This window comes from Amaranthus tricolor, chromosome 6, assembly GCF_026212465.1.
Source record: "Amaranthus tricolor cultivar Red isolate AtriRed21 chromosome 6, ASM2621246v1, whole genome shotgun sequence".
In the NCBI taxonomy this organism is placed as follows: Eukaryota; Viridiplantae; Streptophyta; class Magnoliopsida; order Caryophyllales; family Amaranthaceae; genus Amaranthus; species Amaranthus tricolor.
The window spans coordinates 25,424,664-25,441,567 of NC_080052.1; the positions used below are offsets into that span (position 1 = coordinate 25,424,664).

Here is a 16,904-nt window from a genome sequence, read left to right on the forward strand (position 1 = left end):
TTGTATTTATCAATATTAATTTTCCTATTTAAATTATAAGAATTTTTGCTTTTTAGGTGGTGGATTGAAATTTTAGAGCAACCATCATATTTATTATTTAAATAGTTAGAAAATATATGTTGATGGATAAATTTTCATCTAAATCTTCACAGCCAAAAAAGCTAGTTCAGTGAGCTATTTTTATTGTCTTTTGAATTTTAGTTTATTAGCCAATGTTTTCTCTAATAAACTATTAATAACCAATGTAAATTTCACTAAATTGTTCACTAAATAAACTTACTTATCCAACTATCTTAAAAAATTCATAAAAAAATATATTTTTAAATGATCAAATAAAATAACTAAAATATTAACAACACAGCCAACTGCAAAGACAAATAAATAATAAATAGTTAACTTTTTCTTTGATAAAATATCAAATATTTTCCTAAATAACTGACTCATCCAACTATATTAAAAAGTTTATAACAACTGATATAATCAAGAAATCAAACAAAGTAAATAAAAAAAAATCAAGAGAACCATTAACCTTAAAGACGGGTAAATGAAAAATCCAAAGAAACGACGTGGAGTCGTTAATAACCACCGGCTCAACATCTCTCGAGTTTGGATGCTGTATCTCCATAGCAGCAAGCAAAGCTCAAAGCTCAAAGCTCAAAGCTCAAAGCTCAAAGCCCCAACAATCAACAGCCATGGCGCCCAACCAGCTAGTAATGTAGAGCACTGTTCAATTCTTGAAGATGGAATTGGTTTATCTTTTAGGCTCCATTATCTCAAACACTGCTACTTCCATTCTTCTCTCACTGCTCCTCCTTCTCCGCGTTCTCCTTCGCCGCCTTTTCTCTTCTCTTTCCTCCGACTATGGCGATGGAATCACTCTCTATGAAGGCGTCGTTTGGCACGAACGACGTCGTCCAGTTCATCATTCTTTCGAATACAAAGTCCGCTATGCCCTAATTGATCTTGATCGTTCTCCTCAATTTCCATCTTCTAATCATCTATCTGCTCATCAAGCTCGCACCGTTGCTGCTACTACTGGACCTGTGTTAGTTTCTTTCTCTTCAAATTATGCATAGTTATTTTTATCTTTTGCTGTTTATGGAGTATAATTCTATGAAGTTAATTTTCTTCGACATTGTTGTAGTTTTCTCTTGACGATTCCGCCTAGTGTGGGTTATGAACAAAATCCTTTGAGTGTATACTATTGTTACGATGATAATGACCAAGATTCCTCTAATGGCAGTTTGAGAAAGTGTATTTCTGAGGTAATTTTGATTAAAATCTGTTATTCCTTTGTCAGTTTGCTATTTTTCGTTGTTGTTTAAAATTATGTCATGTTTGTATGGAAGGAAATTGGGGGAAATGAAGCGCAGGGAAATGAGAGATTCTTATTACTTACAATTGGATAATAAAGGGAGAGGGATTGATTTAAGGGAAAGGAATTATAAGGAAGAATTCTTTCACATTTTGCACATACCAAATCCTTACTAAAGTTGAAATTTTTTGAAGGAAAACTGTTACCTCTTCTCCTTTTCCTTCTTGAAAGCTATCCAAACATACTTTAGGTCAGCTTCTTGATTGGAATTGTGAATTGAGCCTCATCTAAGTTTGGTCATGGTCCTTTATTTATACATTGATAAGACCAGAAAGGGAATAAATTTATACATTCTTTTGTCCTTTTGAGTTTGCACCCTAGGAGTCAAAAATTTCTCACATATTGAGTTTTAAGGTGCAAACTCAAAGCAACATAGAGAGTGGTTACAATGTAGCTTATTTACAATGTTGAAGCACGAGTCTTTAAAAAAAATGGCATATATATAGCTCATCACTCCTTATGTTCCCTATTGTTCTTGATGAAAACTGGTGGTAGAGCTGTAGAGATTGCGGGAATAAGTAGAATGTGGAAACAAGTATAGGGTGGGAAAAGAGGGTGGTGGAAGAAACATTTAACATAAACGGAATAAAGTGAAAGTGTTATTAACATTATGTAATGAATACCAAATATTGTATAGGAAGGAAGAGGGAAAAGAGTCTTAATTACAGTGAAAATAAGGAGATAATAAGGGGCTTGTGCTTTGTTGACATTATAGCATTTGTAAACAGTGAATAAATTGCTTGTGATGAATAAAATGGGGGAAGGAAGGGAAGGAAAAGAGAGGATTAGATTGCATATGATAAGCAAAGGAAGTCGGAGGAATTGACTCTGCTAAGAACTCGGAGGAATTGACTCCGCTAGGAATTGATAAACATATCTCTCCTAAAGTTGATTATATGAAAGTAATGAAGGATAACTCACAACTTTACTGCCTTTTTTTTTTTCCTTCCTCTTTCTTTCACCATACACATACTTATAGGATTATGTTGTAGTCTATATCAACCCAAATTGATTGTTGATTGTTGATTGTTCTCTAAATTGGTGGCTAAGAGTTCAAGTGATTGCCATTTAACATCATTTATTTTTCAGGAAAATTTACCCAGAATAATCCAACCTATTCACGATTTTCCTACAATAATCCCAACTATTGATTAACCATGAATAATCCCAACTATTGACTCACTTAACCTGTGCTGTTGTTGCTCTTGTTTTTACTGGTGCAACAGGTAATTTTCTGGCATTTAGTCAATAGTTGGGATTATTGTAGGAAAATCGTAAATAGGTTGGATTATTCTGGGTAAATTTTCCATTTTTTAAAATATTTATCTTTTTTTTAATATTCAAAATGACTTGCTACAATAGGTAGCAGGTCACCCGGGTGTACCCAAGGCAAAGACCCTCCTAAGTTCGGATTATTCATGGTTAATCGATAGTTGGGATTATTGTAGGAAAATCGTGAATAGGTTGGATTATTCTGGGTAAATTTTCCTATTTTTCACTACTCATCACTCATTATTACCATTGTCAATCATCATCTAATTCTTTCCTAGGCATATAAATTTCTTTGATCTTAACATGGTAAATTTTTATGCTATAGATTTTTGATTGAAATTTAATGAATTCTAGATTTCTTAGAGATGCAACAGAAGTATATGAAATGAGGAAGGTTCCTAAATTCTCTTTTTGACATGAGCTTTTGTATGATGAGGGTGATGGGAATTATTGTGTGAAAATTGAAACAAGTGTACGACGACTTTTGGATAAGACATATCTTCACTAACCATTTACATAAATCCTGGTCTTGGAGAAGTTAACAGTTTTCCTCAACATCTTTTTGTATGGTTGTGCTTTAGGGTAGCAAGCCCTATTCAAAATAAAGACATCAGGATTGCTTCTTTTGTGATTAATAATTAGTTTAAACTTGGAATAAGAAAACTAAAGCTTGGGTTGATTAGAAAATTATAAGTCCTCAATGCAGTTTGAAATGGATTTTTACAAGAAGAAACATATTGGTTTTATTTTGTTCTGAAGTTTATTTACTTAGTTTAGACGGTAAAGTTTATTTACTTAGTTTGAAGGTAGATTAGAAAATTAGATTATCGTCTAAACTCCCAAGGGAATTGTTATGGTCCTTTTGGGAAGGTATTTTTCATCAGATACGATGTTTTATTAAAGCTTGGGTTGAGTCTTGGAGGAGTTTGATTATGGAAATATTGGATATTCATGTTATCTATGGACAATTAAAATGAATTAATAGAAGATATAACTACAGGCATGGATGGATTGCAAGGTTATTGGAGATGGAAGAACAACATTAAAGTTTATCTGAGAATGGAAATTGGGTAACAAAGGAATTTTATATCAAGGAGATATTTTTGAAGACTACAAAATCGATTTAGTATTTTATTGAAAGATATTTACAAATTGTTTATAATCCAAATAATATTTAATCTGGGAGGATTATTTTGAATTAACCTCTTGAATGGAGATGATTGAATATTTGATAAAGTGATAGCCTTCCATGATTTGAAGGGATCCTTATAAAACAGAGAAGGTAGCTTTGATTGCTTATGTATTTTTCTTCAGTATAGCCTTCCTAAGGGAGACTTTGACGTGCTTAATTTATGTAAGTTTGAGGTGTATCTTTGTCAATTGTGACATGAAATTAGGAGTTAAAAGAGTTTGGAGAAAAAATTGCATATGAATATGTTGGGAGAAAAAATGATTTTTAAAGAAGATATACTTTTGAAATTGCATTATATTATGAGGATAGAAAGAGAGGGTGGTAGGGAGGGTACTCTATAAAGTAACCCTTTGATTTTTGTTGAAATGCTAACCATTTTGGGTCATTACGAATTAGTTGAAACATACCTTTTTGTCAATATATTTCTCCCTTCGCTATACACAAAGACCCTATTTTCTACTACCTTCTATTTACTATAACATGACATCTCATAAGTACAATGCAATATGATTATGTTATGTTTCAACTTTCAACCTATACGAAGAAAATAAATGAAGCGAGTATAATATATGCTATTATGTTTTTTGAGTTTCTTTGTTCATTTGAGTTTGCGATGTTAACATATTAATTTAATCTTTTGCCTAGGTTACTAATACACCATGGGGTGAAAGAGTTACTTTTGTTTTTAATCCAAACTCCGACACAGTGGCAAAATCATTGCATGTTAGTCCATTCATGGTATGATTTTAATTCACTTTCTTTTTAAAAAGTTTACTTTGTATTTTGCTGATCAAATTATTTGCTAAGAGAGCTAGGACACATTTCCATGATATATTGTATGTAGGTCCCTCCGTCTGTATGAAAAAGCATCTAAATGAAATTGTTGTATTTTTAGTGGAAAGGAGAATTGAGTTAGAGAATCAAGACAAAATACATGCAGTTATGTAGATGATAGAAATGAGTGGTTAAAATGGAGTGAGAGAATAAGCTTTTGGATGAGATTAAAGAGAAAGGAGTGTGAACATTGCCATAAAAGGAAAGAATGCAAATTAAGTGGGAAAACACTAAAAAGAAAAAGGGTGCTAATTCATAGGGACAAAGAGAGTACAATGGTTAGTACTTCACATATTTAGTACTGTGTTTATATCACAGTTAGAGCAAAGTATTATTGATGATGTTTCACACGGGCACATTCTTTCTCTTAAGAGTTTGGTTTGATAGCAGATGCTCCATTCCCATGGTGGAGCTTTAACTAAATACTGATCTCTGCAGAAACTAAAATGTACTGTTGGGTGTCTATCTGTTGGAATCTGATTCCTGATATTTCTCATTTGTCTGCAGTTGATTTTGCTTCTGTTGTTAGATTTCGAATATATGTTAAGCTTTGTTCATGTGTTATCTGCAGAAACTAAAGTTGGTATGCTCATTTTTAATTCAAGATACCCTAACTGTTAGTAGTTTCATGTGTTATCTGCTGTGTCTATGTGCTGATGAACTTTGTTCAAACTTCAAATTCACCAACAGTATACCAAAGCTATTCTACTCAACTTCCGAAAAGATATTTCTGACTTTTCATAGTTGTTCTCTTAATCCTACACTGATATTAAAATCATCATCATCAACCCAATGAGTACTGCCCGGCCTCCAAGCTAGGGTCTCGATCACGAGGAGGTTGCGATCAAAGGGAGCCGCTCAACTCGATTTTCCCCTGATACTTTCCTAAAATATTTTGCAGGACATGCAAGGGACCTGGAAAATGAAGGCGACTGCACCAGGAAATGAATTATCAGTTGTTATTTCAGTTGAGCATCCAAATTTCGGTAATTTTTTCTGTGCTACATTAAGAGCCCAAAGAGTTCCTTCTATGAAGGTCCCCGATCATAAGTTGTTCTTTTGGTTGATGCCTCACAAAGTTGCAGTGTGGATATATTGGCATGTAAGTTTTCCCTTGCCCCCCCCAAGTAGCTTCACCAATGGAGTTCCCGTGTGTTTTTGAATGAGTAATCACAGATTAATTGGATCCTTATGGTTTCCCTGTTTCTGGTTCCATGTGTTAGGCCCTCAAACTTTGGTGGAAAAATGTAACATTCATACAACATCCTAGGTACTCTAATCCAACATACAGGGAAGAAGCTGTTTCTCTTGATATGAATCTGAATTGCTGCAAGCCAGAGCTATTTGGAACAACTAGTTTGTGTCCTATAAATGGTAAAATTGTAACACCTCATGAATTTCGTTGGACAGATGCAAAATGGCCCTGGTCATAAACTGCTACAAGGTGCCACAATTTATTTTTCTTTTCTTCAATCAGTGATTTTATTTTGACAAATTCTCAAATGAGAGTGTCTTACAGTGAGATCATTTCTATTGAGTTGGCTCAATATACATTTACAGTTTTAAAGTGATCACTTATAATTTTACTTTTATTTATAATCTTAAAGTGAAATTTTAAAGTGATCACTTATTATCTCAAAAAAGTGATCAATAGATAAATAGATTGATAATATAGATCCGTCTAATGGTGAGACGATCTCAACGAGAGTTCGTGTATTATTCAGGGATGGCAATGGGTCGGACTCGGCTCAGATTATACATACTCCGACTTGCTCCGGATTTTATTCGAACTTTTTTTTTTCAGTCCACCTCCACTCGAAGTCGGATTATGCATACTCCAAGTTTGCCCCGACTCGGACTCTCGGACCTCCAACGGAGTCGGATTATTATTAAACTTTATCGTTGTGATATTGTACTAATGATTTAAAGCATACAAAGTTAACAAAATATATTTTTCAAATACAATTTAACAAAAAAATATGTACTTTGAATTCAAGTTTAACATGAGAAATATTCCTAATACTACAATTTAACAAAATTTTCTCGCATTTTGATTTAGTGTATTTTATTTCTCTTGATCTGATTTGTCGTATTTTGATTGTTTGATCTAAATAAAAATACCAAGTAGTTTTTCAAAATCGAAAATTACAATTAGTATGAGAGAGAGCTTGAATTAGTCACGAAACAGATCATTGAGTTAAAAGTCAAATTCAAAGTCGAATTTCTTTCAGGGTCGCAGTCGGGTCGGAGGGTCGGAGTCTGTCTCTAACTTGGATTCGGATCGTGAAGACGGAGTTGGAGTCGGATAATCTTTTCCTCGGACTCGAATCGGATTATTTTCCTCGAATCGAGTCAGACTAGGGTCGGATTCGGATTGAATTGATATCCCTAAGTATTATTTATGCTATGTATTTATTCTACAGTGGTAGACATTATTTCAACACAAGTGGATCAATCTTTTATTGCATTTAATAAGCTGAAATATGGCTAAAAGTAATTAATTAGGTTGAATTTTAATTAATGTGTAAGCTGAGATGAATTTTAAACTTAGTTTTTACGTAATAGATATTTACATGTTGATGACCCTTTGATGATTTGTCCGATCAATTTCTTGATTACAACAATGTTATACTTTTAGCCTTTTGGGTAATGTTTATGGTTTACTTGAAATGGTATTTAGTAAGTGTATTTTCAAACTCATGATTATTATTCATCAATCGCTTTTAATTTATAATTTATTCTTAATTTATATAATACATAGTGAAATGATATATATATATATATATATATATATATATATATATATATATATATATATATATATATATATACATATATATATATATACATATATATATATATACATATATATATATATACATATTAGAAATAATAATTCGGAATCTTTGCATATGGCAATGGACTCCTTCCTTTGAATGTACCATGAAATGAACAACACCGTAAAGAAGATTAGTTTGCGACGATGAACGTCACTAGAACTCTTGATATAGATTGAAGGCGCCTACGATACTTTCCTTTTGTGATATTTCCCTCACAAAGAGGAAATTCACAACGAAATACAATCAATCACATCAACCGGTTAGTATGAACCGATTGAAAGTAGCAATGATTCATCCAAATGCATTTACTAATTATATCAAGTAAAACATTAGTTCATAACAACACAACACTCCATGAAATGAAATTTTGATTCACGAACAATTGTTGTGTTCCAAAATGCTCGAACGAGCATAATATGTGCTCGAACGAGCACGAACCAAAATCACTACCAGAAACTTTCAGACGCGAAATTTTCTAAGTGCTCGAATAAGCACATAAGGCGCTCGAACGAGCATATGCTCAAAACATCAAACAGAAAGTTTGATAACATACTGTCTAACCAAACAAATCATGCTCGAACAAGCACATGGTCGAGCAACCTAAATTTTGTTCTCGTTGTTATGTTTTTACTTATGTCCCTACGGATTGAATCAACACCAAGTACAACACACTTGACAGATGATCGTGTTATAATGATATCCCTGCGGATTTGAATCATATAGCAACTTTGACCATTTGAAGAGGATATACATATAGAACAAATAACACAAAGTCATTTCTTTGACACATTATAATGACTGTGTCCATATCTATTCATAAGTTTATCATAGTTTATACGTTAATCTTGACTACTTGAAGTAGCCAAAACTTCAAACTTATATAGTTAGTTTCTCCTTACGTATAAAATATCCCCGTGAATGGATACTTCACCAAGAGCTGTTCAACTCCGGGCCTTGAGAACTTCAAATGACGACTACCTCGCTATTCATGTTCCCAAGCAACAATGGTTCATTAAAACTTGTTGCTTACAAGATCCAAAGAGAATTTCACGACATTGAATTTAGACTTAACGATATATCCTTGCACTAGGCTGTGCCTAAGAGCAATATGACGAGATTTACTGTTATACACTTGACTATAAGCCTTTCCCAATGTCGTCTTGCAATCCGTATGAATTGTTACAAGTGATATAGGCATTGGTAATATCGGTATCTCAAACATGAGATCCCGTAACCATTCTGCTTACTTTCCTGCAAATGCTAGCGCTATAAACTCATAAGCCATAGTGGAATCAGCGATGCATGTTTGTTTCTTGAAAGACCATGATATGGCTCCTCCCCCATAAACAAATACCCCATCACTTGTAGATGAATTGTCCTCTTCATTCGTGATCCAACTTGCATCAGAATAACCTTCTAAAATCGTAAGTTCTCCGCTATAAGTGATACCACGATCCATAGTACCCTTCAAGTATTTTAATACTCTTCTAACCTCTTTCCAATGACGCGGTCCTTGATTACTTGTAAACCTATTTAACTTTGCCACCGCAAAGGCTATATTAGATCTCGTACAAGTCATCGCATACATCAACGATCCAATAACCTTTGAATACGCTAATTGCGAAATTGGTTCTTTTAATTATCATGTCTACAAAGTTTGACATGTTGATTCATAGGGGTTGAGATTGAAGTTGTATCAAACATGTTGAATCTTTTAAGTATTAATTCCATTGCCATCTCTTATGATCTTGATTCCTAAGGTCACATCGGCCTCTCCCATGTCCTTCATTTGGAATGAACTTGACAAAAACTCTTTTGTCTCTTGAACCCATACTATTTCAGTACCAAATATGAGAATATCATCAACATAGAGGCATATAATAACTTCGTTGCCTTGTGTATCAAATTTTGTATGAACGCACTTATCGGCTTGATTTAATTTGAATCCAAAGGACAAAACCGTCTCATCAAACTTTTGCTGCCATTGTTCTGGTGCTTGTTTTAGTTTGTATAACGATTTACAAGTTTACACCTCTTATTTTCATGTCCTTTCAAACAAACCCATCGGGTTAATAAATCATTTATTAATATTATGGAATTTATTTACCATAATTTACATTTTACACTTAATGTATAAAATACATTATCATAGCACTTGATAATTTACATGTTTTAAAGGATAAAACTTTATAAGTAGATACTTATAATCACTTTATAGTTATTAAAATAAATCAACTTGTCACATATAATTTATGAATAAATTATATACCATCTATTTCCTTATATGGATCAAATAAACATACCAAAAATATAATTACAAACTAGTAATATAATTTGATTTATAAACATTATGGAATTTTAATCACCATAAAGCATAATTTTCAAAATCTATCCAGTGAATTATAATTTCAACATTGTTGAATTATACATAATATTTTAAATATAATTATTATAAATAATGGTCCAATCATATTAAACTTAGATTTAATATGTTTCATATACACTAATATGTATATCTACATGACATATAAATCCTACCCCTGAATCTTAGTCATAATATAACTAGATTGACTTGGGTAATTATGTAACTCATTGGAGTACGCCAAAATAAATCATTACCCCTTTTATTTTCTATAATAAACTTGGGTAAATATAAATATACGTTACTTTAATTTTTGTCTCATCATATGAAGTACTTGACAAAAATCAGTAAATTTATCATTTACTTATAAGTAGTTATTTACAAATAACTACCAAAACTAACTACAAATATGATTACATCAATAAAATTAGTACTTTATTTCATAATTAGAACTATAATATAAAACAATTCTAACTTAACAAAATGAGATTTAACCGAAATATGTTAGACAAATAATCATATCTTGCTTGATACCATATAACAATTTAAGAAATTAAAGAAAGATCAAAAGAGCATTGGGAACCAAAATAAAATTTCATACCCTTGGTTTTATGCTACACCACAGTACATCAATAATTAACATGATAAAACAAAGTTAATCACTTTCTTTAAACATGTCTCATGAAGAATAAATTCCATTAAGTATAGAACATAATTATTATACTTTAATCAATTAATATCTGACAAAACATATATTTAATATATACTTGGCAATTTTAATTTATATGTAAAATATATAAATCCTAACATTGTAGTATCTTTATTTCATACTACAAAACAAAAAATAATTGCCCTTTAAACATGATGATCATATGAATAGATTTCTATGCTCTTCTCTTAATTAAATTATTAACACTTTATGATTTCCATCATAAATTCATCATCAAAATAAAACACATAACCACTTCTCTAAATCATAACTTTGTAAAATACTATTACCCAAATGCTTTACTTCAAATTAAATTTGAACACATGTATATGATTATCCAAAAGAAGATTTAATTGTATGTAAATACTTTCTCACAATTTTAAACACTAAATATCAAACATAATTTATGATTAATAAATCACAGGAAAAAAACCTACTTGTATTCCATGATACTTCTTATTAAAGATACTCATGAAAATAAATATTTCATTTGCCATCATCAAAATTCCATACCGAAAACTTGTCCAATTTCATGAAGTTTGATGTGAGATCGTTAACGCTTGTCATGATCACAAAAATTATCACAAAAAATTATCAAAAATAATAATGTGGAACCTTTGTATATGACAATAATGGACTCCTTGCTTTGAATGTACCATGAAACAAACAACACCGTAAAGAAGAATAGTTTGCGACGATGAACGTCACCAGAAATCTTGATATAGATTGAAGGCGACTATGATACTTTCCTTTTGTGATATTCCCCCCACAAAGGCTATTGGGTTATGAGACAGCAAATTCACAACGAGATACAATCAATCACATCAATCGATTTGTACAAACCAATTGAACTAAATGATTATGGGTTTATGTAGAGATTAAAACCAGAAAACAATAAAAGAGTTTATAACTTCATTTTATGTTTCAAGAGATTGAGAGAAAGATGAGACAGAAAATTATATTCCAATATGTAATCAAAGTATAAATGGTTTCATGCACCAACTCTTATTTATAGAGTAAAATAGCAATGATTCATCCAAATCCATTTACTAATTATATCAAGTAAAACATTAGTTTATAACAACACAACACTTCATGAAATGAAGTTTTAATTCACGAAAAAATGTTTTTTCCAAAATGCTCGAACGAGCACGAACCAAAATCACAACCAAAACTTTCAGACACGAAATTTCCTACGTGCTCGAATGAGCACATAAGGCGCTCGAACGAGCATATGCTCAAAACATTAAACAGAAAGTTTTGGAACACATTGCCTGACCAAACAAACCATGCTCGAACGAGCACATGGTCGAGAAACTCAGATTTTGTTCTCGTTGTTATGTTTTTGCTTAGTTATATTTTAAGCCTTTGGATATTTTCCTACATGCTCTAAATACTTTAACAATATAAGTATTAATTGAATAAAATTAAGTCAAGTATGTTAGGCCATGACAATTCGTCACATAATCTCACCGTGGCTCACTCGTGTGGACACCGGACACCCGTGGGCTCGAGCCCACAAACCTACGGGTCAAGAGCGTTGACTTGCACATACACTTGGTGAGGTTCATTGTTTTCCAAAACCATATGGTAGTAGGAAGATTAGCCCACCCAGTATATATGCAAGTCAACGACCCACTATTTTATTGATGTGGAATCTTGTCTCACATGTGAAGTATTTTCAACACTCACCCTCACAAGTGAGCCACATCATACCAGGAACCACATTCGGCTCTGATACCATATTAGGCCGTGACAATTCGTCACATAATCTCACCGTGGCCCACTGTATGGACACGGGACACCCGTGGGCTCGGGCCCACAAACCCACGGGTCAAGAGTGTTGACTTGCACATACACTTGGTGAAATTCATTGTTTCCCTAAATCATATGGTAATAGGAAGATTAGCCTACCCAGTATATATAAAAGTCAACAATCCACTATTTTATCGATGTAAAATCTTATCTCACATATGAAGTATTTCCAACAAGTAACATAAAACTTATTAATATTATGGCGGAAGTTTATTGTATGAGATTGATAATTTGTTGTATAATATAAAAAATAAACCACGTATTAATATCCATAAGTATTACATGTAACTCATAAAGAGTAGATGAAGAGTTCATAAGAATGTGTATATTAAGATGCACATATACATCTTTTTATGAATATAACTATTATTACACAAAAGTGCAAATTCTCCACACCTAAAAGATGATAAAAAGGAATTTATTAATAAGACCGTTTTATATAAAATTTGTGTTTTACGAACATGTAGAGATTTTTTTGGTGATTGTGGACTAAGGACATCGTTTGACGTTGAAAGATGTTAACAAAACCATTTCCTGAAATTTGGTAAATCACATTAATTTTTGTACACAAACATAAATATTAAATTTTAGGATTTCTGTATATTTTTTGAATTAGAAGCTGAAAGTTTTAATTTTAATCCCCTTTAATTGATGGACCAATATCCGCCATTATATTGATACTCACTCTATTTCATTTATTTTAAACCCAATTTGTAGCTATGATTACACCATTTATTTTATGCACTTTTCTCTTTTGATATGATTAATGATCCTCTTAGTATTTTTTTAATTCATTATTTTTATTAATTATATGTATTTATTTCTTTATTATTTATCTCATTTATCAACAACAAATTACAATTTACGATCGTTTATAATGAAATAGGTGTAATTGTAATTAGATGGGATTGAGGTGTACAATACGGTGATGAATAATTTGTAATGTGACGATAGAGTGGTTTAAAATGTTAGGATTATGAGGTAAGGCGATAGCTTCCGGTTGTTAACAAGAGCCAACCACCCTAATTACAATTTGCGAAATCCCTCTTGATGCTTCGTGTGTCGATATAATACTATGTTGATCCCGTAATATTTGCTATAAGGATAAAATCAAACAAATTTAAAAAATAAATAAAAATAAATAAAAAAATTTGATCTATGTAAAAGTAGAAGAAATTTACAGTATAAATATAATAAAATAATAATTAAAGTATGTGTATGAGAATTAAAAAGAGAGTGCGTCATATTTAAAAATAAAATACTACAAAATCTATATAAAAAAAAACTAAAAAGATAAATGTAACAAAACTCGGTTAACAGAATGACTAATACACTCCTCCAAATAGTTTGGAGTAGCATTTAATATTTATATTTGCATGGCTCTTGTGTTGGTGGAAGGGGTTCAAATCAAGTTTTCTAGATGTGTCTTATGACGTATTCCTACTAGGTTGGTAAATAGCAATGCTAATTGTTAGTTTGTTACCATCTCTAATCTCAGAAAACCATAAACCATCGGGAAATGGTTTTGCCACGTATACTTGACTCTTTTTGGACTATATAAATAACACTAGTTTAATTTTCAGATGCGTTTTATTTATTTGTGATATTAAAGTTTGCACAAAAATTAAGAAATTGATATATTTGTATTAAAAAGATCATTATAACCTCTAAAGACATGGGCGTGAAAGTTAAAGATGTAAATAATGAAAAGTAGGGGTATAATAGACATTTGCATGATTATTTTTTGTCAAAAATAGTAATGTTGCAAGTGATAAATTATATATTATGAATATTGGTAAACAAGTGTAAAATTTTTTATTTATCACATTATTGATAGTGTAAATAAAAGAAATTTAGCTCATTTTATTTATGAATATGTAAAGCTAACAATTTAAATATAAGATTAGTAAGTAAACACATTTTGACGATGTAAATGTTTCAAATTCATCATTATAGAATGTAAAATCTCAAGTTGTTGTATCTCAAATAATATTTTGAGACTTCTAAATAAGCACAATAAGTGGAAAATCACAATAATTAAACACAATATTATTAAAGTGAGTTCATGAACTATTATCATTATTAAATATGAGTATTTTCAAACTATTCCTCCTTATAACCTTATAAACTATATTGAGACATATAATTATCATGACTGAAAATAAGCTTAATTACAAACACATTTTAAAATTATCTTATAACATGCGATTGACAAATATATTTTGATAGTAATTCTTAAAGTTAATTTTTGACGTCATTTATTATATTTTACCTATAGCTAATCAAATGTAATTATAGTATTTTATTCTATCTTTTTCTAATTGAAGCATATTAACTGAAAGAATATAAAAATTATTTTAAAAAATATGAAAACTAGCTGTCCTCAAATATGTAATTAAATGTTTTATATAATAATTATTAATCATTATACTTAATATATTCTTAATATATTCTGCTTACGAGAATACGTAAAATGTCCACGAATAATGATGATATATCTCGTGACGTATCACTTGATCGTTTTTCATTGCTCCCAAAGGTCAGACCGTTGGAAGTTTATACTATGTAGATTATTCTACAATTACAAAATTCAGAATATATATATATATATATATATATATATATATATATATATATATATATATATATATATATATATATATATATATTCTCTTTGCCTTTTGAGTTATGAGTTTGACAATATTTTTATTTTAGATTATTATTAATTTTATTTTGTAACATTTTTATTTTAAATAATATTCTTCTCATTTTGTTTAATTTTTGTTCACATGTGTTCTTTTAACTTTTTTCTTTTTTAAATATATCTCAAAATATTAATGTTTCCACCACTTTCAAATATTTGTGTCAATTCTCGTTGTTTCAATAGGGAACAAAGAGAGTAGGTTGTAACGTTAATTCATTTATTTAATATGTAAATCTAGGAAATATGTTTTGGGCCTTAGAGTTATGCTACGTGCCTAAGGATCCATTGGGACAGCATGAATATTATTCATATGTTTAAACACACTTGTTTATTCTTCCCTTAATTCATGGATTTATGATGTTATAAATATAAATAAATGAAATCTCGATATATTTACGGCTGGTGCATAATAGTGAAATAATTAATCTAATACCAATATAATTTCTTAATATAATACATTTTTTGGTTTTATTCTTATGGCTCAATCCTAGTTTAGCTTGTGTTGTATTTTATAGGCAGTGTTTTTCTTGAGGCGTAATGTTACTCATCTCTCTTTGCAGAACTTTCTCTATTTGGGAATTTATTGGACTGTGCCTATTTTTTCCTCTCTTTGCAGGAGGTATAAGTATGATATATCCGTTATCTTTCCCTAAAACCCGATTTTGTACAGGATATTAGATTTATGACTATGACTATAGCCAATGATTTAATCCAAAATATTCATTACTTATTCCAATCAATAGTTACTCTTGATGGAATCTTGTCTCTCATTATTACTCTTCTTAATTAGTATACTTCTCATGTTCTAAATGAGAAAAATACTAGAAAACAAAGAGAGTAATAAAAAAAATAAAAAAAGGTAAGTAAAACAAGAAATCACGTTAGGCAATCATATCTAGACCCCATCATAAATTATATTGTATTGAATTTGTTTAGTAAAATTGTTAAAAGTATTGAATATAATTATATATATTTTTTTATTGTATATGTTAAATTAAGTTAGACTTATTGTGAACGTCAGCAATTAACGAGAAAACACGAGGTGCACACACTTTTTAAACCAAGGAAATATATAATATCCCAAAACTATATGGCAATGGGAAGAAGGTCTCTAATAGCTTATAAAGCGTGCACACCAGTTTCAATTTATCGATGTGAGATAACTCTTCCCAACAGTATAATTATTATAATTAATTTTAAAGACCCATCATTAAAATTCTAGGTCCACCACATCCTACACAGAATAAGTTGGCTTTTCTTTTTAAACTTCTGGTAGTGGAAGTTGGGTACAAAGAGCATATTTTTTATTGGGCTTTTTTGGGTACGTTGGAAAAACTTAGAAAGCAATATATTGGAACAATTATTCAAAAAGTAATAACTAAAAGTGGGTAAAAAATGAGTATGTTTTGACAAATGTTGCATACACACAAATAAGCAAGAATTGTAAAGGAAGCATCGTTGGGTGCATGGATCCCCGTCACATATAAGAATTGGTGCATGGAATTTGGAAAACACGTAGAAAAACAAGAATTATGAAGCCTTACTTTTGTGGAATATTGACTTTCCTTCTAAAGACCTACCCACACGTTATTTATTGCTATAAAATCATGCTTGTCTTCCAAGTATATTCCATTTCACTAGCAACTACTTAAACTTAAGGTCATCATTATGTCATCTTATAGTATTTTTTTTTGGGAAAATTTGTAAATAAGATTTTCAAATTAATTCACTCAAAATACCTATATATATATATATATATATATATATATATATATATATATATATATATATATATATATAT

General features: G+C 30.7%; 1 protein-coding gene across 3 annotated transcripts; it reads left to right on the plus strand.

Annotated features, from left to right (window-relative positions):
* Positions 1 to 513: 513 nt before the first annotated feature.
* LOC130814471 (uncharacterized) lies at positions 514 to 7,267 on the plus strand. 3 transcript variants are annotated; one of them, XM_057680544.1, is made up of 6 exons: positions 514 to 1,045; positions 1,145 to 1,265; positions 4,485 to 4,577; positions 5,575 to 5,775; positions 5,897 to 6,117; positions 6,905 to 7,267. In XM_057680544.1, the coding sequence occupies exons 1-5, from the start codon at positions 741 to 743 to the stop codon at positions 6,104 to 6,106; spliced, it is 930 nt and encodes a 309-aa protein (XP_057536527.1). In that variant the 5' UTR covers positions 514 to 740; the 3' UTR covers positions 6,107 to 6,117; positions 6,905 to 7,267. The 3 variants fall into 3 exon arrangements, with proteins under 3 accessions (XP_057536527.1, XP_057536526.1, XP_057536529.1); XM_057680543.1 differs by lacking the exon at positions 6,905 to 7,267 and having other exon boundaries at positions 5,897 to 6,200; XM_057680546.1 differs by lacking the exons at positions 4,485 to 4,577; positions 6,905 to 7,267 and having other exon boundaries at positions 5,897 to 6,200.
* The last annotated feature ends 9,637 nt before the right edge of the window (positions 7,268 to 16,904 follow it).